We start from the raw sequence: 25035 nt of genomic DNA, 5'->3' as shown, positions 1-25035 counted from the left end.
ACTTATGTCAAGGCTTTAATGGTTTAGGGAACAAGGGGGTTTGATTTTGGGTTTTTTTTCACCCTCCAAGTTCTTTAGTAGATCTGCCTCTTAAAAAATTGGAGTTGTTCAGTGGGGGAGAAAAATAAGCCATCACAGTGTTGTAGATCTGCAAAGCAATCTTACATTGATCTGGTGCCTTCAGATGATCTGATGTTGTGGTATATTATGAAACTAAGATTTTTGTGGGAAGGGAAACAATGCTATACTTTGTGTTCCTTTCCACCTTCTCTGTATTTACCCAAATTATCCACGGAGAAGTTATTTTTTTGAGCAATATAAGAAAAGCACGTGTGCAACATCATGTTTTCCTGTCTTTGGTACTTATAACAGTGGACTCTCTTCTGTAGTACATCCTTCCTTTCCTCCATTACAGTTTTTTCTGCTTGGGCAACTGATCACAAGATAGGTAGACAGATTGGGTGTGTGTCTGACTATCTAATCTATTGCAGAAGAGTAGTAGTGTAGAATACTTTTGCCTATCCTGTTGCACCTCTTTCCTAGTATTGGCAGTCATTTCTGTTGTAGAACACCAATGCTAAACAATTCTTCATATATGTTCAGAAGTAAAATATAAACAAACATAAGATAAGTTTGAACCAAATCACATTGCATAGTTTCCTACATTTACTTTAATACAGCTCTCTTGGTTCATTCTGGTTTTTGAAGTGTTATAATTAATGTACACTCACATTGGTCAAATCAATGGTTTCGGGTGAGTAGGCTTTTTGGAGAGTATTGTTTATTTGATACTTAAATACGAGTTTGTTTTGGCTTGGAACATGAGCTGTGAGTTTAGGTACTTTAACTGATGTGATAACTGACTGGAGATGCAGCCTAACATTGTGGTGATGTACAGGCATATGTCTATTGATCCATTTGCTGTGGATGCATGTGATTTTTTTCTTTTTTAAAACCCCTTCCTCCCCAACCCCCCACAAAATCTCAAGATCTCTCATACAGAATAAAGAAATAAGTTAGGACAACTAAATATGTGTGTTTTGCATTGTTAGGCCTTGAGTTTTGTTGCTTCAGAAACTTTTGAGACCTGAGCAAGTAAGAGTAAGTATGAAAACAGTCACTGAAAAAGAAGGGGCAAATGGTTTTCCCAAACTAACGTATTCTCTTTTTGAGGCATTTGAGTGAAGAAGAGTATCTTATTTCTATATTTATATGAACCAGTTAGTTAACTCTTTCATATTCTGAAAACCAAAACATAATTCTCGAAAGTCAAAACGACTTGACAAAGCAAACTTCCCATATATCAAATTTAGGGGAAGACATACCTATATCATACTGTCAGACTTCTGGTAATCAACTGTTGTGGTTTAACCCCAACCAGCAACTAAGCACCACACAGCTGCTCGCTGACTCCCTGCCAGTGGTATGGGGGAGAGAATCAGAAGAGTAAAAGAGAGAGAACTCATGGGCTGAGAGAAGAACAGTTTAATAGGTAAAGCAAAAACCGCATGCTCAAGCAAAGCAAAACAAGGAATTCATTCACTCCTTCCCATGGGCAGGCAGATGTTCAGCCATCTCCAGGAAAGCAGGGCTCTATCATGCGTAACAGTTACTTGGGAAGACAAATGCCATAACTCAAAACCTTCCCCCCCTCCTCCTTCTTCCCCCAGCTTTATATACTGAGCATGACGCCATATGGTATGGAATATCCCTTGGGTCAGTTGGGGTCAGCTGTCCTGGCTGTGCCCCCTCCCAGCTTCTTGTGCACCATCAGCCTACTCACTGGTGGGGTGAGGAGCAGAAAAGGCCTTGACTCTGTGCAAGTACTGCTCAGCAATAAATAAAACATCCTTGTGTTATCACCATTGTTTCCAGGAGAAATCCAAAACATAGCCCTATATTAGCTACTATGAAGAAAATTAACTCTATCCTAGCCAAAACCAGCACATCAACTCACACATACAATCTGCTTCCACTCCTTGTTGTTTCCAAGGCATATGTTGTTCTGTTTATACTCCTGTTTGAAGAGGCTGGTGTTGGTGCTTCTTTTTGAAGTGGTGTGTTTTTCCACAGCTCTGCAGATCGCTGAAATGCTAGAACAAAATGTGACAATATTTCTTTTTATTAAAGGCTTTTTCATTTGTAAATGTTAGCACTGGGATTCCTCTTGTGTCTTCACGTGTGGTCTCTGATGCTTGGAAAAGGCATGGGTAGCTCTGACTCAGTGAGTCCATCAGCTTCAGTAGCGTCTTTGGCATCTGGCTGTGGGTGTCTGGAGGATGTCATGCTGGAGCCTGTTCCTGTGGAAGAAGGAAGAGGAGGTTATGCTGTTTCTTTTGTTGGCTTTCCCATTCTGTGGAAAACCCCAGCATGGAATTTGCAGTCTCTAAATGCTTTGCGTTGCAATACACTTAAATATTCTTATTTTTAGGTGTACTAATGCATTGTTAAAAAAGGAAGCTTTGATATCCCACCATCTAATGAAGAGTTTTCTTCTATCTTTTTAATGGGTTGGTGTAGAATCTGACTGTATCCAGCCTACTGTTTAGTGAAAACACTGAAGTACAGCAGCCCCTCGACCTTTTGTCATATAAATTAAACATACTGTGAAGTACTTGGCAAGCTAGTGTTGTCAAAAAAGCAGATTCATCGCCCGGTGTGCAATGAGTCAATAATCACACACTCAGGAGAGACATTGCTAATTTATTTCAGGGTTGCGCAAGCCTGGGTGCTCGGTAGTTTTCCACAAATCAAGCACATTGAAGCCAGCTACCTCATTATATTTATACAATAACTCCATACATATTCTGCCTATCTAATACATATTAACTGTAATCTACATAGGTTGTGTAATGGCATTAATTCACTCCCCTTGGCTCTGCTTCAGATCCTTCTGTGCATGTCTTCCTCTCTTCAGGGGTCTTTGGTGGTCTTCAGGGTTGAAGTACCCTAACTCTTTTTATCCATATATATATGGTCACGTGTTATGCCAGGACAATTTAAGGCTATTTTCTCTTGCTAACTCTTTATTTTCTTCCCAAAGGAATGGTTGTCCTTGATTAAATGGATAATGCTGGTGGCCAAGATATCCCATCCCTAAGCTTAGGTTAAATATTAAAACATGAAACCACTTGGTAAGCAGCACTTGATCAAAAAGGAGTGTCTAGATTCATGCTAACTAAATACAGACAATACCTCTTTTTTCTAAGGGGGGGTGTTCTCTTACAATCATCTCCCCCCTTTTTGAGGCTTGAGATGTCTTAACACCTTCAAGTCTCAAACCATTCCTTTATATCTCCTCAGGGTATGCTGAATAAAACAAGTGGTTATGATTATTAGTACAGTTAAGATAGTTACGAACAGTTGCTTTAGCCATCTAAAATTGAGAAGCCACGAGGTTAACCAAGAAAGATCCAATCCTTGCCTTTCATAAGCTCCAGAGGCTAATTTTCTCAATTGTTGTATTTTCTAATAACTGTGAATTATCTGAGCCATTGAAAAAACACATTCCTTGAAGTTCCTCACAACCATGCTTGTGTCTTAACAGTAAGTAATCAATAGCTGCCCCGTGTTCCAAGGTGGCTTCTCGGATTTCTGTCATTTCAGTGCCAATAGCTGCCATGGCCTGTGAAGTAAAATTTATATCTTTTACCAGCGCACAAACAATTTGTTTTAGAATGTGGTAATTCATAGCTACCCCAGCTCCAGGGGTGAGAATGGCAGCTGCCGTGATTTCACTTGGACCATATAAAATGATTTGTGAATCACAGTCACTAGGTAGCTGATGAACATCTCTTCTTTTTCTCGATTCATGTTGTAAATCTTACTTTTAAATAAGGAAGGGAGCCGATCTTCCTATAGAGCAAGGGTCTCTGGTTATATTTGCTGGAGTTCTAAGGGACTGGGAACTCCTATCAGGCATGAACTATACATGCCTCCTACTGCATTCCCAGATCCAATACAGAAGGAGGATCTATCGGTTACCTCTTGGGCTAGTAATTCCCATAGATTTTGATTTCTGTCCCATTGTGGCAGCATAATTTGTGAATAACTTTTTCCCATCCAAATTATCAGAACACCTAAAACAATCAACCATTTCACTATTAGTTTCATAAATAATTATCCAATGTCGTACAAAAATATTTTTCCTGGATAGACTCTTATTCAAATAATTCAATACTGGATACAACTTTAATTTCAAGGATCCCTTTGGTGTAGAAGTCTACTGAGGTGAAGATACTTTTTTTTTTTTTATTTTAGTGTAATGGATCTAGGACTCAATTCCCTGGAGCTTCACTGCAGTATTTGTAGTCAGCAGCACCTGATAAGGTCCTTTCCACTTCTCTGAGTGGTTCGTCTTTCCATGTCTGTAGATATACTGAATCTCTGGGCTTGAAAGGGGTGCACTGGTGGATCTAAAGACACAGGAGCTTTAACCAGAATATACCATTGGAGAGAGTTAATAACTTTGCCCAGAGAAATTAAGTAGTCTCTTAGAATCTGTTCTCCATTCAGGTGCATCTGACTGTCTTTCCCTGTTAAGTTTACAACATAGGGTCTCCCATATACTATCCCAAACGGGCTAACTTTTTCTTGTGTCCATAGTGTTATTCTGATTCTAAGTAATGACGAGGGCAAAACCTCAGTCCGTTTCATCTGGGTTTCTTGACATAATTTTCTAATTTGTTGTTTAATTGTTTGGAAAAGTGGAAAGGATGAATCACTAGATTGTGGTCTCCACAGTGTGTGTAAACCCCATTTAATGTTGTAAAAATTTTGAAACTTCTCATATAATTTTGGCTACAAAATGGGGTCCCCTGTCTTATGAAAATCCCTCAGGAACTCCAAATCTGGGTATTATTTCTTTTAAAAACACTTTTACTACCTCTCTGGCTTTGTTGATGTGACACAGGAAAGCCTCTGGCCAGCATGAAAAGGTATCAACAGTTACTAATTGTCGTGGTTTAGCCCCAGTCAGCAACCAAGCACCACACAGCTGCTCGCTCACTCCCCCCTGGTGGGACGGGGGAGAGAATTGGAAGAGTAAAAGTGAGGCAACTCATGGTTTGAGATAAAGACAGTTTCAGAGGTAGAGCAAAAGCTGCGCACGGAAGAAAAGCAAAACAAGGAATTCATTCACTACTTCCCATCAGCAGGCAGGTGTTCAGCCGTCTCCAGGAAAGCAGGGCTCCATCACGCGTAACGGTTACTTGGGAAGACAAACGCCATTACTCCAAATGTCCCCCCTTCCTTCTTCCCCCAGCTTTATATACTGAGCATGATGTCATATGCTATGGAATATCCCATTGGTCAGTTGGGGTCAGCTGTCCTGGCTGTGTCCCCTCCCAGCTTCCTGTGTACCCGGCAGAGCATGGGGACCTGAAAAAGTCCTTGACCAGTGTAAGTGCTACTTAGCAACAACTAAAACAACTCCACATTATCACCACTGTTTCCAGCAAAAATCTAAAACACAGCCCCATACTAGCTACTACGAAGAAATTTAACTCTATCCCAACTGAAACCAGGACACTAATAAATACTTATATCCTTTATACTTTGGTAATTCTGAAAAATCAATTTGCCAATAACGCCCAGGTACAGAGCCTCTTTTTACCTCTCCTGGTAAGGGTCTCCATTGAATTTTTGGATTATTCCTTAAACAAGTCTCACATCCTTTTGTAATACCTTTGGCGATTTTTAGCATATTAATGCCTATTGCATATGTTTTTGTCATTTCTACTAATGCCTCAGCTCCCATATGAGTGGCACCATGTGTTTTTTTCATAATTTCTCTCATTATTTGAGGAATAACTACACATTTTCCATCTGGAGTTTTCCACCATCCTTCAGAGGTCTTGATACGATTTAGAAACTCAGTTTATTTTTCTTCTATGTATTTTCAGGAACACTAATAACAAAAGTTCTTTCAGGGGCTAAGGCAGCTCTCCTTGTAAATGTATGTGTATTACCCCAAATGCATATTTTGAGTCTGTATAGATGTTAGCTTGCTTTCCTTCCGATATTTCCAAGGCTCAAATCAATGCAATTAATTCAGCTTTTTTTGTGCAGAAGTGTTCACTGGCTTCGTATAAAGGTTTGGCCATTAATCTGAAATTAGGAATCCACAAACAACACCATCCAGCCATTCCTAAAAATGCTCTAAGTTCTCTCTTTGATCGGGGTGTGTGTGTACAATTTGGCATATTGCTTCTTTTCTTTCAGTCCCTAGCTTTCTCTCTCCCTGGGAAATCTCGAACCCCAGATATGTCACATTCATCTGAACAACTTGTGCCTTTTCCTTGACACTCTATATCCTGCTAGTCCCAAAAAGTTCAGTAAACTTATAGTTGTTTTCTTGCATTCCTCAGCTGCGCCTGCCCCCAACAGTATACCATCCACATACTGTAACAAGGTAACGTTAGTTCCTTTACCTTGCCATTGTTCCAGCTCTTTTGCAAGTACGTTACCGAAAATTGTGGGGCTGTCCTTGAATCCTTGGGGGAGCACTGTCCAGCACAACTGTATCTTGCATCCTGTTGTAGGGCTTTCCCATTCGAAGGCAAACAGCTTCTGACTTTGTTCTTCCAATGGAATGCAAAAGAAGGCATCCTTTAAGTCCAATATTGTGAAATAGACATTTGAATCAACTATCATTGTTAAACAAAGTATAAGGATTGGGTACCACTGGGTGTACATCAGTCACTATTTGATTAATAGCTCTTAGATCTTGTACTAAACAGTATTCCTGTGAATGTGGCTTTTTAACAGGCAAAATCAGGGTATTATATTTTGATTGACATTCTCATAACAGTCTATTTTAGAAAGTTATTAATTATAGGCTCCAGTCCAATACGGGCCTCAATTTTTATGGGACATTGTTTTCGTCTTACCAGTTTAGCTCCCTGCTTTAATTCTGTTTTTACTGGTTCGGCTGATTTGGCTCTTCCAGGACTCTCAGTTGCCCATACAAAAGGGGTTACAGCATCTTCTGTCTCTCCAAAGGAGTTGTTTGGTCCCTCCTTCTTGTCTTCTGCTGTCTCAAGTAACTCCTGTAATGCATATATTTGTGCTTCCCAGGCATTATTTTGTGGGATATGCACTCTTATTTTTGTTTTTGTCAAAGGTTATCTGCACCCCTAATTTATTTAACAAGTCCCTTCTCATTAGATGCATTGGCCATTCTGGCACATATAAAAATTCACGTTCAAACATCTTGTTGCCAACTTTACATTTAATTGGTTGGAAAAAGGGTCTAACCTCCTGCTTTCCCATTGCACCAACCATGGCCATAGAATATTTACTCATGGGTCCCTTGCAACTATTCAATACAGAGTAGGTTGCTCCTGTGTCATTCCCCAGTTTAACAGCAACTAGGGGTTTGGCTGGGGATTTCATTTCCTCAACCCCCCAGTCCCTGTCAGTCTGAATCCTCTTCCATGATCCCGATCAACTCCCCAGGTACTGGGACTGTAGCTGAGATTGAAATATGGTCATTCCTGACATTCCATCTACTTTCTGTAATTTACTCCCAATATCAGGTGCCAACTGTCCTACAAACAAGGTGGTAAAAAATCATTTTATTTGCCTCATCTTCCAGTTTTAAACATCTTTTTCCTAAGCTACAAGCAGAACACCACCACGAAGGCTTTTTTGTGTCATCAATCATCATCAATACATCTGAATCAGATATCGACATTTTACATTTCTTCCTCGTTTCATGATCATTTCTTAAAGTAAAGAGCAAATTCACATATGGAATCTCATCCCATTTATCCGGCCTTTTGCAGAACAACATAAGTTGCAAGATTGTATTATAATTCAAAGACCCCATTTCTGGCCATTTTTCCTCATGTTTCAATTTATCCTGTAGCCACCACTGAGTACAATATACTTTTAATGTCTCTCTTGTTAGAGGATCCCCACCAAATTTATTCCAGTGCTTCAAGATGAACCCTACTGGGGAGCAAGGGGAAACCTCTGCAGATTGTCCTGCTCCCTGTCCTCTCCCATGATGATATTACAAAAAGAACATTTTTGCCAACCACACTTTCATGCATTCCAGTTGTCGCTGTCCAAATGTACACAAAGTTTACAAAATACGTTTTTTTTTTTACCCTTTTACCTTTACCTGTAGTTTTATACCTGTGTTTGTATTCTGTCTTCAAATGAGGGATTTGAAATTAAGGTACGTGAATTTAATCTTATTCATCACAAAAAATATTTAGATTTCCTATAGCTAAATTTTAATGCTCTGTATAGGGTGGGTTTTTTGTTTTAAGCAAAAATATAATCCCAGTAACTTGTGTAAAGTTAAGGATAAGCTATATTGTAAAACCACAATTGACATTTTAGAACTGTTGCTTCAAAATTTTCTGATTCTCTGCAGTGTAAGGCTGTGTTGGGTGACCAATTTACAGGCTAAATTTTTACTTCACCTTCTGGGGTCTGTAGGTGGTTTAACCATACTTAATGCTACTACAGATCTGTTGTATTTAAAAGATAGATACATTCTCACACATGCACCTATATGCAGATATGTATACACTACTTTATTTTTTGAGTATTTAGCAGCCGGGGAAGTTTGAGAAGCTGCCTACATAAGTATTTCTGAAGTTGTTGATAGAGTTAGAACTGTTGTGACTAAGACTTGTTGCTTTGGGGGAGTCAGAAAGGCTTCAAGACAAGAAGTGCCTAAACAAAAATTTACGATGACATTTGACCTTAGAAAAGCAGATGTACAGAACCATAAAGATAAGGAACTGCAGAGCAAACAGTAAACCAGAACAGACTATCCCTCAAGGACAGTATATACATAATCTCAGAACTGAGTTTGCACGAAAGCAAGGGTTAACTAGCGGACACAGTGAGGAAGAGTATATCCTTCATCCAGAGACCCCTGACGACCGCCCGGAGACACCAACAGGCACGCACAAAGGACATTTGCATACGATAATGAGTTCTTGGGGAAATTAATGAATATGTATATCTTTTCTCAGAAAACTAATGAATATGTATGTAAATCTTGTATAAGTTATGCAACTAACCCTGTGCGGGCATGCACACTAGGAGGAGTGATCCCCTGTGTGTCCAGCGCTGCAATAAAGAATACCTGCTTAATAGTCATTCAGACTATTGAGTCCTGATTTTGGCTTTTCATGGCCTTAGTTTGGCGACCCAGATGGGACCCTCTCTGCTTGGCTGCAGGACCCGCTGAGGACAGGACTCCCTAGGGTACCCCCGGGGTTTCCCAGAGCGACTCCTCACCTCAATTGGATCACTGCGGGAGCAGACAAGGACCATCTAAAGAAATAAAGGTATTTTTAAATTTTTTTTAATTTTTTGGGTTTTCTGTTTTGGAATTTGGGACCAGTCATTTGGGGTTCTTGTAAGCCGTAGGAGACGTCCTACGCAGAGCACCGTATCTAGGCTACTAGTGCCTGAGGGTATACATTTGGTGGTGCATGCTCATCATGGGTAGTGTACTTTGGTTGTTCTGTATTGGGTACAAAACTTTTATAAGCATTTGTACTTTTGGTTTTGTGCACGCTTGTTTTGAGTGGTGTACTTTTGTATTTAGTACATGGGTATGGGCACGGGTTAGGCTTCGTACTTTTGCAGTAATGTGCTTTTGGTATTGGTACACTTATGTAACCCACATAAGTTTTGTAGTTCTGGTGGTATGGATTTATTGATACTGGACTCGGATAGTGGCTTGCTGACATTGAATTTGGATATACCCCTCAGGCGTTGTAAAATTGATAACTAAGTATGAATGAGCTGAGTTAACTCTGGTGTGACTGGTGAATGAATGACTGAGACACAGCATAGCTGCAAAGCGAGTGGGGAGTTCTGAGCCTTGGTTCTGCTATCCCATGAGGGGTACGACTGGAACAAAGCGATTGTTAATTTATTATGGACCAATATTGTGCTATCTGTGTACATGTTGACATCTTGTGTGCCTCGTAAATAAGAAAATGGAATGGGGGGGAATCAGAGCAGTGAAATTCCAAAGAAAAGCCCCCTAGGATGTATCCTAGGACACTGGAAAGATATAGGGGGACCATCAGGTGGGAGTGTGAATAAGAAAACACTGTATTGCAGTTGATGATGTTTTTAAGGAAAGAAGGAAAGTGGGATGAGGTTATGTATGCAGATATGTTTTCCACTTTGCGGAATAATCTGGAGTGGCAGAGAGATTGTGGTATTAATATTCCACCAGAAGATCCCCTGGTTTTATCTTTAGAAAAAGAAGAGAAAAGTGAAAGGAAGGAGCGGGAGAAAATAAGGAGATGCTGTTCAGCATGTAGTATCAGGCAGAGATGTTTGAAAATAACAAACCTCAGAAAGAAAAGGGAGGAGATAGAGGATCAACCTGAGGGTTTGGGATTGCCCCCTCCACCCCTTAATCTGTCTCCCCCACATCCATCATTGCTATCTGAAACGGATGATAACAGCAAGGAGGAAGGAGCAATAAGGCTTTTACTCCGGTGACAGCACAGACCAGGAGTAGAACAAAGAAAACTCCACAACTCCTGACTCTATTACAAGAGGTAATGGGGGCAGGAGGACTGGCTAGAGTAGAAGTACCCTTCTCCACTACTGATTTAGATGCCTGGAAAGAGGTAGCTAGGGGATACCGGGATGACCCCTCTCGAGTGGCAAAACTATTTGAATAATAATAAAAAAAACCAGGACACTGATTGGACAGATGTAGATTTGATTTTGGGGGAAATGACGGAAACAGAAAAACAATTAGTATTAAAAACTGCACAAACTCATGTGCAGGCCCAAATTACTGGGGGAACCTTACAAGGGAATGTGGGTGATTACATTCACCTGACTGACCCACACTGGGACCCCAATGATGGCCGTGATTATAGATTATTAAAAAGATACTGAGATTGGATAAAATTGGGATTAGAAAATGCAAAAGCTGCAAATTGGTCAGCATTATATGCTATCAAACAGGGGCAGAAAGAGACCAATACTGAATTTTTGGATCAGTTGAGAAATGCCATGCGAAAATACACTACCCTAGATCCCTCCTCGGATGTGGGACAACAACAACTTGTTTCTCTATTTTTGGGGCAATCATCTACAGCTATAAGAAAGAAGCTACAGAAACTAAAGGAACTGGAAATAAGAAACTTAGAGAAATTGCTTGAGGAGGCATAGAAAGTTTAGAGGGATCGGGAGAACGTGGATAGAGGAAAACTGACAAAAGTGATGGCGACAGCTACGGTGGCAGTCTTGGAACAGAGAGGAATGGTAAACAGAGGAGGATTTAGAGGATGAGGAAGGGGAAGGCCCTTTGGAAATAGAGGGGGACTGGGAAAGAATCGGTGTGTGTATTGTCAGGAGGAAGGACACTGGAAAAATGAAGTTAGAAGTTAGAAGGCCAGAAGGCAATAGAAGGACCAATTAATAACTTTTTACAGCACGGGCTATTAATAGAATATGAATCAGAATATAATACCCCTATATTACAGGTAAAAAAGCCGGATGGAACTTATCGGGTAGTACAAGATTTAAGAGAAGCGAACAAAATTATTAAGGACCTACACCCTGTGGTAGCTAATCCTTATACCTTACTTACTAAATTACAGGATAATCAAGTATGGTTTACAGTATTAGATTTAAAAGACGCATTCTTCTGTTTGCCTTCAGCCAAAGAAAGTCAAAATTTATTTGCATTTGAATGGGAAAGCCCTACCACTGGTAGGAAAACCCAGCTTACCTGGACAGTGTTACCCCAAGGTTTTAAAAATAGTCCAACAATCTTTGGAAATCAATTAGCACGAGAACTTGAAATGTGGGAGCCTCCCTCCAGGGAAGGAGTCCTTTTACAGTATGTGGATGACATTAATAGCAGCTGAAACAGAACCTGATTGTATACAATGGAGTTTGTTAAACTTTTTGGGACTAAATGGGTATCGAGTCTCTCAACAGAAAGCGCAGATGGTGCGGCAACAAGTAACCTACCTTGGATATGAATTATCTGGAGGACAACGGGAATTAGGAACAGAACAAAAAGAAGCCATCTGCAGAACCCCCCTCCATCAGATGGTAAAAGAACTCAGGATCTTTTTGGGAATGACAGGTTGGTGCCTGTTATGGATTTATAATTATGGAATAATAGTAAAACCTTTGTATGAACTTTTGAAAAACAACCCACCTCGATTGGTCTGGTCCAAAGAAGCTCAAAATGCATTCAGGTCACTTAAAAAGGATCTAATGAAGGCCCCGGCCCTGGGCCTACCTGATGTGACTAAACTTTCTGGCTGTTTTCCCATGAAAGACAAGGTATAGCTCTGGGAGTCCTAGCTCAGCGGCTAGGACCCTACAGAAGAGCCGTGGCCTATTTTTCTAAACAGCTTGATGAAGTAAGCAAGGGGTGGCCAGGGTGCCTGCGAGCTGTGGTGGCTGTGGTCTTGAATACTTGGGAGGCCTGGAAATTCACCTTAGGCCAAAAGATCACAGTACTGGTTTTACACACAGTATCAGCTGCACTGGCTTTCCCCATCTCAATTTCTACAATACCAGGCCATTTTAATTGAACCAGATGATGTTACTATTGAAGTAACCAGTGTTACAAACCCAGCTTCTTTCCTCAGCGGGATGACACCTGAGTCATTGACACACGATTGCTTAGAGACCATAGAGACTGTATATTCTAGCAGACCATATTTGAAAGAATAACCTCTGGAAGATGCACAAGATTCCTGGTTCATGGACAGAAGCAGCTTCGTCCGACAAGGTACTCGAAAGGCTGGATACACAGTGACAACAGTGAACGAAATAATTGAATCTCAATCACTACCTGCTGGAACATCAGCTCAAAAGGCTAAAATTATTGCCCTGACAAGGGCCCTGGAGCTGGCAAAAAGAAAAATAAATATATGGACAGATTCCAAATATGCCTTTGGAGTCATCCATGCTCATGGAGCAATTTGTAAAGAATGAGGGCTACTAACTGTACAAGGAAAACAAAGCATGCGGAGGAAATACTTCGCCTATTAAAGGCAATTCAACTGCCAACTAAAGTCGCCATCATGCACTGTCAAGGGCACTTGAAGGGTAACACTGAACAGGAAAACGGTAATAGATTGGCTGACTATGAGGCTAAGCAGGCAGCAGAGAGAATGCAAGAAATGTTATCCTTAATTCCTGATAATAGAAATAAGAGTCTAGGTGACCAAGAAAATATTGAATATTCTAAGGCCAACAAATTATTCATAGAAGAAATGGAAGGGCGGGTTCCCTCCAGAGGATGGGCCCATTCAAGTGATAGCTGAATTATAATTCCTGCCAAACAGATATGGGGAATTGTTAAAGAGAAACGTAATATAACACATTTGGGGGATAGACTCCCTGTACAACTTTTAAAATCAGAAATTAATAGGGAGAAATTTATATACTACACTCCGGCAGGTGACTCAGCAATGTGAAATACCACAGAATCACAGGTTGGAAAGGACCTCAGGGATCACCTAGTCCAACCTTAATTCAAAATATGTTTGAAAAATAATCCTAATACAGGCAACCAGGTACAATTGGGGAATATTGGGAAAGGAAATATACCAGGGAACCATTGGCAAATTGATTTCTCACAACTTCCAAGAAAAGGAGGGTATATATACCTATTGGTACTCACAGACACCTTTTCTGGATGGCCAGAAGCGTTTTCTTGTAGAACAAATAAAAGCGAGGGAGGTTACTAAGGTACTATTAAATGAAATAATACCCCAATTTTGGGTACCTATGGTAATTTCATCAGACAGGGGCACACATTTTTGTGCAGAAGTAGTGCAGCAAGTCAGCAAGCTATTGGGAATCAATTGGCAATTAGATACACCTTACAGACCACAAGCCAGTGGACAAGTAGAAAAAATGAATCACATGATAAAAAAACAAATAGCAAAGATATGCCAGGAAGCAAGCCTCTATTGGTACTAAGTGCTACCTATTGTGCTACTCCGAATACATGTAAAACCTCGGGCTAAAGAAAACTTGAGCCCTTTTGAGATACTATATGGAAGACCATATCAGGCTAAGTACCAAGGAGAGGATTTGAACCAGTTGGGAGATCATTAATTACAAAATTATGTTATATCCTTAGGAAAACAATTGGGAAAGATTAATAGAAGTGTTTCGGGAACCAAGGACAAAGGGTTAGATCATCCAATCCACCCATTTAGCCCTGAGACTGAGTTTATGTTAAGAATTTTTCAGGTAATCCGCTAGAAGAGAAGTGGAATGGACCTTACCAGGTGTTGCTGACCACCTTCACTGCAATCAAGATTGTCTTGTTGGCTTTTAAATTGACCAATTTCTGTTTTACAGTGCCTGAAAATGACAACAAAGCGGAATTTGTTTGTGCGGCTGGTGCCATGCCACTGTCTGCGTGGAGAGGAGGAAATGGTCACTATGCTTGATTATTCTCACTGCAGCCTGGAACAGGTGCCTAAGGAGATTTTTACTTTTGAAAAGACCTTGGAAGAGCTCTATTTAGATTCTAATCAAATTGAAGAGCTTCCAAAGGTACGTTGGGTGGTTTTCCTTTTAGTTACATTTATTAACTCTGTTACTTTATCAGCATTGTAGAAGCTGATAATGTCTAGCTTCATGGTTCAGCTTTTAGGCTGCAGTTTGCCAAATACTTTTAAGTAAATGTTGGTCCTAGAAGAAGCAACCCTGGTAGAAGGAATGTTTATGTGTTCCAGTTTGACTAGTTTGCTGTACTGAACTGGAATGAAACTGCTTAAACAACTGATCCCAGCCCAAGAGAGGTACCTAGCAGAAGAGGCAGGCTAATTTATTTCTGTGGTAGTGTCTGCTCCAATTGACCAACTGTATTCAACAAATTGTTGCATTATTTTGAATCTCTTACACCTGAAGATTAGAAGAAGCAAGATTAATGCCTTGATCAGATCTCTGTGCCCACAAAAGACAGCTACTGTCCAAAGTGTCTATTCACTTGAAGTCCTGCTTTCTTCTTTGGTACATGACTGAAGAGACTTTATGAAGTATCTCAAATTACTTAAGCTCAAAAACTAGAGAATGCCACTTTGATTGCATCTTTATTATAGAAATTAATATTTGTTGTTTGTTCTGAAATCTAAGGACAAACTGCACACTGAATTAACAATATACTAGAGGAAAGAATGAAAATTTGTGCCAGTGAGACTTTTGGGAAGTACAAAGTGATCAATACAATAGACTTGTTTCCATTACTAGGTTCTACCTTGATGGAATTAAAGACTTAATAGTTAAATTATAGACTTAATTAAAAAAATACTTTTGTTACAGTTGTGTGCAAATCTTCACTGTCACGCAGGACAAATGTAAAGTGGTTTGTTAGATTTTTTGGAAAGTTTCCTATAACCACTTCAGGCTTTGCTGGTTAGGATTTTTTAAAAGATAAATGAAACTAATAAAGAAATAACTGTTAAGTTACTCTCCTGAAATTGCTTTATCAGAAGCCCTGGATTGCAGTGAAGCTGACTTAAACTAGCTGAGTGCTTTTGAAACTCCACCCTTAAATGTTCCTGAGAAGCCATCAATTAAAATCCATATTTGTATATTGAATAGAGCTAATAACATATTAAAAGTAGACATTTTGTCAGTCTGTTCCAGTTTAGATCTTTCACTGTTTTATTCTTGTCTCTTCCCAATCAGATATTTCTTTACTGTAGACTTAAACACTTTAGGTTTTAGTAGCTTGCTTCTAAAGAATTTGCATCAGCCTTTGAGATATTTTCAGATTATTTCAGAACTTAATTCCTGTCTCATTATTAAAGAAGAATAAAACTGAATGCTTAAAAAACAGAATAAAATACCTTTTTAGCAAAAAAAAATCTTCTGAACTCTTCTTGCATTAAATTTCTGATTTATTTCCCAAATTATAAGAACTAAGCAAACATCTTCCAAACTTATAATTTTCAAAAAAATTCCTTTTAGTAATCTTAAAAGAGGAAGGAAGACTGTACTGTAGTGATCAAATGAAAGCATGTTTGCGCTCTAGACCAGAAGAGGTTGTTAGTCTGCTTTGTCTTCCTTTTCTGTTACATGCCATTTGATTTCATTAATCAGTTCCTATATGAAATCCAGCTTTGATACATGAGTAAACTGAAAGGTGGGCAGTCTATCACTTGCCTTGATCTAGTCTAAGATTAAATTATCTACAGAGTTAGAAAGACTGCTTGAACATTTGTGGTTTATTCCTTTTTGCTTTTTTTGCTGGACTGCAGGGAGCTATAATACCCTACACTTGCTTCATGTTAAGGTATTTGTACATTGTACATCCTTATAGGCTTATTTTTGAGAAGCTAAGCATTCTTTTCAGCTTTAAGTAATTTTGGTTGTAATTTTTTACTACCTTTTCAATTTTCATAAGAAAAAAACCCCCATATGTAAATTAAGATACTGTAAAGGAAACAAGAAGAGAGATTAGGGAGTAATAAAGACATAGTAAAAAATGTTTTATTTAATCATTTGATAGAAATTGTAATCTTAACTATACATAGAAGGCCCGTAAGGTAAGGCCTGTATTGTTTGAAATGATCCTAGTTGATTTGGAGCCAGAGTTTCAAGCTGTGTATGCCTTTTCCCTAACCCAAGCTTACTTAGTCTTTCAACTCTGAAAAAGGCTTCTAATTAAGCCATCCTCTCAGATGAAGGGTGTGGTACTTACTAGGCTGTCTCCAGCTCTCTGAAGCCTGATTAAGAAATTCCCACTCTTCCCCTTTTACTCTTTGCCCCAGTGGTGTGTCCTTATTCCTCTTCTGCAGTTTGCCCTTTGTGTGCCACAACACAACTGTTTTTGGGCTGTCTTGTCAACCTGATTGCTGAAATGGCCTGTCAGTGTATGTGGTTGGTTTGGGTTTTTTTTTCGTTTGTGTTTGTTTTTTTTAATTGCTCCCAATCTTTTCAGAACCCCAACATACTTCAAAAATTGTTCTTACAGTATAGCTTCTCAATTAAGTTGACTGGCCAAGGGCACAGCATGAACGAACTGTGATGGGGAGAAAGATGGTGGTAAAGAAGGACTTCCCTTTACCTGAAATGCTGATGTTGTAGTCTTAGTTTCAAAAGTGACTGGGCATTTGAAATGCTTTCATCTTGTGTGCTAAATCACATCTGAAAAGGTACCCTGTTTATCCCAAGTGCCACAGTGTGCATTTGAGCTGAGAAGCTCAAACTGTAGCAGTTTTATTTTTCCCCACTCGCTTTGCTGTTCAGAAGAAATAGGAATTCTGTAGGAAAATAGAGCTTAATTATATGACTTCTCATGTTTTCTACCAGTAATGATGATCTACTTAATCACTGAATATGCAAACATTAAAAAACAACAACAACAACAAAAGGAACTGCTACAAAGTCAACACCCTACAAAACTCCCCCCCCCCCCATTTAGGTATCTTGCACTGCATTTGTTTTCACCTGACTAATCAGGGAAATTTCTAATCAATCCAGGAGTCCAGGTTATTGTTTTCAGGGATGAGTTTTAAGTATATATTCTTGCTCATCAAAGTTCTCATTCTCATATAATATCCTATGGTAACTTTAACTCTTTAAAGCCTTAATGATATAAACTAGTTCTAACAGGTGCACATTTCTGAGTAATTGTAAACATCAGTATGCAAGTTAAAGCTCATTCCTTGAGCTGTCCATCTTGCTAATGTATCTGCTTTTGTTCTGGAGTGGTATATGCAAACACTAAACGAATGAGGCTTGTTCAGTGGTTTGTGATTGAAATAATGGCCTTGTAATTGAGAAGGACCTAAGAAATTTCAGTTGAACTAAACCCATTGCTAGGACATTTATTGGGATAAATCTTTTTTTAGTCATAAAAGACTTCCTGGTTTTGTATGATCTTTTCTCAAAATTCAGTAAGAAAAGAACACTCAGCCCAGGTATTTATGACTGATCTTATCCAAAATTGTTGGGAAAAGAATATTTAATCATAAATTGTTCAAATAAACCTTTTCATCCACTTTCTTACAGATATTTATTTTGTACTATATGTAAGCTTTGATCATTTGAGGATTTTTTTTTCTTCTGTTCCAGTAATATTACTTGCTCTATTTTGTCAGTTTGTAAAGCTTTGGGTAAGAATCTCAAGGTACCTTACATACTAGCACAGAGCCAGATCTCTTCCTATATTTGATACAAATTATAGTATGTATATATGCACAGAAGAAGCTATACAGTTTGCTATATCCTTAGATCAAACTTTCTGTAGATTTCATCATAATTTTGTTAGATTCTGGTGTACTTGAGCTAGGAATCATGGAAGGGGGGAAAAAAACCCCCAAACTTCTTGTAAGATATAATGGAATAAAATTTAAGCTTTTAGAGAAGATCAAATTCTGTGTTCCGGAACTATTTGACTTTTTAAAATGTATCTTTTTTTTTTCTTTTTCAAAGAAACTAATTACTTCTGGGGTATCACATGGCATATTTATTATGGAAAATATTTTCTGATGTTTGCAGGACTATGTGTAACTACAGGTCACAATTTCTGAGATACTGGAAGGAATTTGTAGGAAGTGTTAAGCATAGCTGCTGGCTTGTTATGACCATTTGCAGTTTTTTGCTTTCCTAAGCATCATTTGAGTTTTGAATAAAACTAGATAAATAAATAAAGTTTTTGTAGCCAAAGACTTTAAATAGTCTGTCCTTCAAGCTATATAGAGGAAACTGAGAAAGTTGCATTCACTTTTTTCTTTGTTTCAACAGCAACTTTTTAACTGTCAGTCTCTGCACAAGCTCAGTTTGCCAGACAATGATCTAACCACATTGCCAGCATCCATTGCAAATCTCATTAATCTCAGGGAACTGGATGTCAGCAAGAATGGTAAGTCACTTCACTTATTATATTGGGGTAGCTAAAAGGCAACTCACCATTGACTGTACAAAGATACTAATGAAAGTATAATTTTTAGAAGCTAGATAGCTAGTAAATTTTAAATTACTACTCTAAATCACTGCTTAACATAAAATATTGTCGTGGTTCAGCCTCACTCAGCAACTAAACACCACACAGCTGCTCGGTCACTCCCCCCACCCCTGTGGAATGCAGAAGAGAATCGGAAGAGCAAAAGCACAAAAAAAACCCTTGTGGGTTGAGATAAGAACAGTTTAATAATTAAAATAAAATACTGATAATAATAATAATAATGATTATGATAATTACAATAATGATAATATAATAAAATGGAAAAGGAAAAAAGTAAAAAACCAGAAACACAAACGATACAACCGCTTACCACCCGCCGACCGACGCTGCCGGTCCCCGAGCCGCGATTGCTGCCTCCCTCTCCCGGCCAGCTCCTCCCAGCTAACATACTGGGCATGACGTTACACGATATGGAATATCCCTTTGGCCAGTTTGGATCCGCTCTTTTAGCTGTCCCCCTCCCCTCCCGGCTTCTTGTGCACCTGTCAGTGCATGGGAAGCTAGGGGAGTCCTTGACTAGTAAAAGCACTACCCAGCAACAACCAAAACATCTGTGTGTTATCAACATTGTTTTCATGCTAAGTTCAAAGCACAGCACTGTGCCAGCTGCAGTAAAGAAAATTAACTCTATCCCAGCTAAAACGATGACAAAGATGCTCTTTCATGATCTGTGATATTTGTTTTTAATTATCCCTATCAAATTGGTTTGCACTTTGAGGTGAAAACATTTCTATATTCTTTCAAAAATGCATATGCTCAAATTTATTACTTTTAGTGTCTTTCCTCATGTTTTACTATACTGAAGAGAGTTTGCACAAGAATTTTTAAAATTTTGCTTGATTTTCTGTTCTGTTTGGTTTCATAAAGAATGGGTTTCAGTTTATTTTATGAGTTCTCTGAAAATTGTAGTAAGACTTGGCTGCTATGCTGTCTGATGGTAACTTGCATGGGGAGAAGTAGTGACTATGGACAATGACTGGTTCACTCGTCTGACTTGTTAAAAACTTGTCATTCTGTGTAAGTCAGCCTTTTATAAATTATGTAACATCAGCCAAGTACTGTATGTGTGGGGTCTTATTAATGGTGATGTTTTCGCAAGGTGGCAGATGTGCGCAACTGTGAGGAAATTGAAACAACTTATATTGTCATCAGGTTTGTTTGCATGACTTATGGGGGGGGATGCAATCATGTTAATTGATGAGGATAAGTCTTGTCTTACTAATTCAAAGTGAAGTTAGAGGACCTTTCCTTGAAACCTTATTTGAAAATAAGGATTATATAAATATGCCAAAGATTTTTACCATATCAAATTTGTTGTTTTATTTGGAAAGCTAGCTAATTATGACTCTGCAACACTAAGTTCTGCTTTAATAAGAAAGTATTCCAGCTGTTGAGGTGTTGGCATTCTCCTTTATTGTCCATTGTAGCCCAATCTATACTTAAACTGTTAGTTTATTATTTCTGCCTAATGAATGCAGCATTTACTGTGATTAATTGACCTGATTGTCACTGCTCTGTTCCTGGTACAAGTGGATTAATAGTCTGTCTTAAAGAACACTGGCCTTAAACTTTCATAGTGAGACATAACAGAGAAAGAATCATCTTTTTGTCCTAGACTGAACTGTTAAAAGGATTAACTGTTCTGAACGCAAGTTCACAATGCAGAAGATTTCAAAGCAGCAAAAGGGGTTTTGAGTTCTAGTGCTGGCAAACTCTTTAGCTTATGTACATAAATAGGCAGCTGGTCACTTACCAGCTAAAGAGTTAGTTGTCTATCCAAAATAGCATAACCTTTAGTTAAGCCTTCAGAGAGGTGTTGAAAGAGCACTTGTTCCTCTGAGGCATATAAAGGATTTAAGGAGGCAATAGCTGGATGATATGCTATTTCAGTAAACTGTAAAGCTCTGTTTTCTAGGGGTTGTTTTATTTTGTTTTTAACACCTTTCAGAGAAACAATAGGATACAAATTTATTTAAATTATTATCGTGTGCCTGTTCTCAATCTTATGGTTTGGTGTTGCACATCAAAAGGAGGACATCTTGTCTCCCACCATTCCTGAAAGCTCTGTAAAACTAAAATAACAAAACAAAACAAAAACCCAACCCCCTCTCCCCCCAAAACCAATCAAACAAAAAAAAGCAACCAAAAAAAAATCCACCTCCAAAACCCCAGAGAAACTAAAAATCCCACACACCCATACACCTCCCCACACACAAATCAGGGTCCCTGTTTGTCCCTGTTGGGCAAGGTAAGAAATAGTGTTGTTTATTCTGGCTCCTAATACATTTGGTAATATTTGAGACTTCAGTTTGTTGGCTTAAGTGCCTTTTCTGTTTAGCTATCCACTGCTGCAACCACAGAACACTTTTTCTTGATAACTGCAAGCCTATAATTTTCCTCTGTCTCTCCCTTTTCTCTTGGTAAGAATTTACAGCTCAGTTTCTCACTGTACATGATTGTGACATTCCTCTGTAATAGAGCCAAATGCAAGGGTTTTTTGGTAGTTTTCCAGGACTAGCAAAACTGATTAAACATCTCTGATTCTTCCTTTTTCTTTGTTAGATATTGAAATAATACAGCGTGGAAGCAGTGGACTTGGTGGGAAGCACAGAGGTTGTTTTCTCTTAATTTATTTCAAAAATTGCAGGGGATTAATCATCAGTCTTGGTGAAGGATAATGAGAGATGCCAAATTCTAAAAAAGGGTGTGTGCTTTTCAGATTCCTACAGCTGTGGCAAATGAAGGTGATAGTTCGTGTATTTTTCTTGTAGTACTATACTATAAGTGTTTTCTTCTGATGTAGATGGAGCTAAAGCATGGAGTGTAGATGCTTTTAGACGAAATATGCATTTAGTTATGAAGGTTGCAATTTAGAAGTATAGTTAGACTTTAATTTTCAAATACTAATACACATGAAATATGATAGGGTTTCCATATAAGATAGCTGAGCTGTGTATGGCACAAGCATAATGGAATGTATTGACCAAAAAGAAGTATTCAGTTTTCTAAAGAGCTGATAGAAAAATGAATGAAACTTCAATTTTAAAATGTGGTCAGGTTACCTCATTAATTGCAGTCTGGCTCTGCAGCTAGCTCACACAGGACAGATGGAGACCTGTTGCACAGGAGAGCATCCAGCTTCCCAAGTAGAACTACGCACATGCATAATATTTGTTTTGACATTTAGATGAAAAATCAAAATTGCAGAAATTCTTCAAGATGTTAGGTGCTTTACATAAAAGGTATTAGTCTAAGAAAGCAATCTTTATGATGTTTTAATAGCTGATAAAATGTCCTGCCTTTTTCATTTCAGACTTAAATGTCTAATTTAACATATACAATATATAAAACTGTATAATAGAGGCATGGCAGATGGGCAAAGGTTAAAAAATTAATAATATTTAATCATATTTAGGTGAATCTTTGTTCTGACTAGTCTAGTGTCCTGTCTCCGACAGTGGCCAAAAGCAGGATCCTAGGGAAGATTTAGTAAAGTACAGAAAAGCCAGGAGATGTGCATGTTTCCCTGTATGTTCCCAGTGTCCATCACCTTTTGTTATTGGGCCTTCTTGAGCCAGACAGGGTGGAGTTTTTATTCAGTAGTCTTCATTTGACTCCTCTATCAATATATCTAGTCTTTGCATGAGGTGATGGATGTTTTGAGGCATGTGCTGAATTAGAGTACAAGCCTGTAACGGTTGTATGTTCTGGAGCATAGAGAAGTCTTTGTACAACTGTTTGGTTGGGAATATATTATTCATGGCTGCTGAAGAGGCCATGGCATAGATGTACCCTAAAATATCAAACTGCTGCTATGTGTGCAGCAAGCATGGAATAGAATTAGTTTTAAGTCTGCCTTTTGCCAAGACTAAAGGCAATAAATTCTGTAGTTTTTTGAAGTAGTGAGTTGTCCTTTTATGGCATTTTAACTTGATTCCCAAGGCTATTGTGAGCCCTTAATATCAAAGGGGTTCCATTACTTCTTTCCAGGTACACTTCAGCTTTGGAGCTTTTACTGGAAGCTTGATGCTATCCTTGTCACAAAGATTAAATGATTCTTGAACAAATGGTACAATAAACAAACTGTGTTCCTATACCAGAAATTACATCCTGCATTGTATAAAGCATGAAGAGATGCCCTTTACTCCCAGTCCTACTGGGTTACATCCTAAAGAGAAGTTGCAATGTAATTTAAGGCCTACATAGAAAAACAAATGTTTTATTTATGAAGCTAAAGGAAAATTTCAATTATTATTATTATTTTTTTAAACCTCTATGGCTAAGTTATTTATATAGTAGCAGTTGTACAGCGGGGGAAAAAAACCCCAAACACAAAAAAACCCCACAGCATCTCTCTTCATCTCTAAATTTGTCTCTTTCTGGGTTTATTAATCTTTAGGGGACAGTCATTTCGCTGTGGCTCTGGGATGCCAGCCTTAGTCTGCATCTAGGACAATGTGGAGGACTGTCATGGAAATATTTTTACCTCCTCTTTGAAGAAAGGGAAAGTATGCATGTACAGTGTATGATGACATTTATAAATGGACAGAAGATTTAGCTTTACAGGTCACTAGAACCAAGTGATTAGAAAGGCTGAAACATATGATGAGATGAGGTGACTGCCAGGGAAATTGGGCTTCCCTGGAAATCTGAGAAATGGACTTGAAACCTCTTGTGCCTATGGAGCTAGCATAGTGGGAAGTGGTGAGATGGTCCATTTTTCCCTGCTCACAGGTTGTGAAAGAAAAAGATTGAATTTAAGTTCTATATTATTCAGGCCTTTGTAGGATTAAATAGCAAGATTAGAAAATAACTAGTTAAGACCAAAAAAACCGTGATGTTTTAGAAATAAAGATATCTTTAATAGTTAGATATTAGAGTGGCTCTCTTTCACTGCAGTGTTACAGCAAACTTAAACATGTCAATTTGACAGTCTATATTGCAGGGAATCTTAATGGAAAAATGCAGAAATTAAAACCAAGAAAACACACACTCCCCCACCCCCCACCCAGCATATCTGCTTATAAAATTTAAGTAAAATGTAAGTAATAGCAGATGCAAGTTGAGATCAAATGTTTTCTTCAGTGTTTTAAAATCATCTGCTGATTTGGCAAAGTAGCTTTAGCACACTGTGTGCCAGAAATTGGGGAATTGGAGAACAAGAATTCAGGAGAATAACTAGACTTATGTTGCCCATCTGGTACATTTAGGAGTATGGTTTGTCAATGAATTGAGAATTATTTCGAGTTAATAGGGAGACATCCAAATTTTATTTCCCACAGGAAAAAGTAGGAGAGGAAGATCCTGAATGCACAAATAACTTGCTGTAAATATTGCTTTTTCTCTCCTTATGCAGGTGACAGGCAGGCAGACAGTGGACACTTTGTTCTGTATCATCCATAATTGATCTGCTGCTGACTCCTGAGTCTATAGTTTCACTAAAATGCATCATCATATAGAAATCATAAATTAATCCTAAATGTAGGCAACTACTCTATTAAAGTTCTTTGTTCAAGTGTTTATACTAAGTGTTTATAGTATTTTTTTCTTAAATATATTGCCTGTCTTAAGAAAGACACTGAATAGGATCTGTCTCTACAGAATAAAATTATCTCTTTATGTAAGAGAAGATGTGAACAGAATGGAATCTCAATGCAGTTAAGGTCTTGAATGTGGAATTTGAGTGTACATATTTGAAATTCTGAAATAAATCTAACGCAAATCTGTTAATGGACTCAAACTTCTGTAACACAGAAAATAAATTGTAAAGTAATTACGGGTTTTTAGAAGTGCATTTGCATGTAAAAGCAGAATGTACCTTCATTTTTTTTGTAAAGGGATGTGCTATGAGTGACAAGTCATGGTGAATCAACCAAAAGTGACTGGACAAACAACACTGAATTTGCATCCAAGGGTGGTTGGGGATCGGGGGAAAATCAAAGTAGCGTTACATGTTTGTTATATTATAGTTTCAGGTTACTATGGGGACTTGACAATACTCCAGGCATGAATTTAGACATGGTTGAGAACAACCTGAATCTTGGCAATTGTCCAAGACAGCATTATGAACAAAA

General features: G+C 38.4%; 1 protein-coding gene and 1 long non-coding RNA gene across 14 annotated transcripts in view; one reads left to right on the top strand and one right to left on the bottom strand.

Annotated features, from left to right (window-relative positions):
• LOC142049445 (erbin-like) overlaps positions 1–25035 on the top strand; it is a 159059-nt gene that overhangs the window by 35685 nt on the left and 98339 nt on the right. For all 13 annotated transcript variants that reach the window (XM_075077170.1, XM_075077174.1, XM_075077173.1 and 10 more), the window contains 2 exons: positions 14344–14541; positions 18742–18859. In XM_075077170.1, coding sequence (XP_074933271.1) covers positions 14353–14541; positions 18742–18859 — 307 coding nt within the window. In that variant the 5' untranslated portion in view covers positions 14344–14352. The remainder of the gene's footprint in view (positions 1–14343; positions 14542–18741; positions 18860–25035) is intronic.
• On the bottom strand, positions 1471–19330 carry LOC142049450 (uncharacterized). Its single transcript, XR_012657722.1, has 2 exons — positions 19272–19330; positions 1471–6581 (listed from the first exon to the last, which is right to left on the bottom strand). It is a non-coding gene; the product is annotated as an uncharacterized LOC142049450 (long non-coding RNA).

This window comes from Phalacrocorax aristotelis, chromosome W (assembly GCF_949628215.1).
Source record: "Phalacrocorax aristotelis chromosome W, bGulAri2.1, whole genome shotgun sequence".
NCBI classification, from domain to species: domain Eukaryota; kingdom Metazoa; phylum Chordata; class Aves; order Suliformes; family Phalacrocoracidae; genus Phalacrocorax; species Phalacrocorax aristotelis.
Note: the sequence above shows the minus strand (reverse complement) of the source record. Positions and strands in the feature narration are given on the sequence as shown.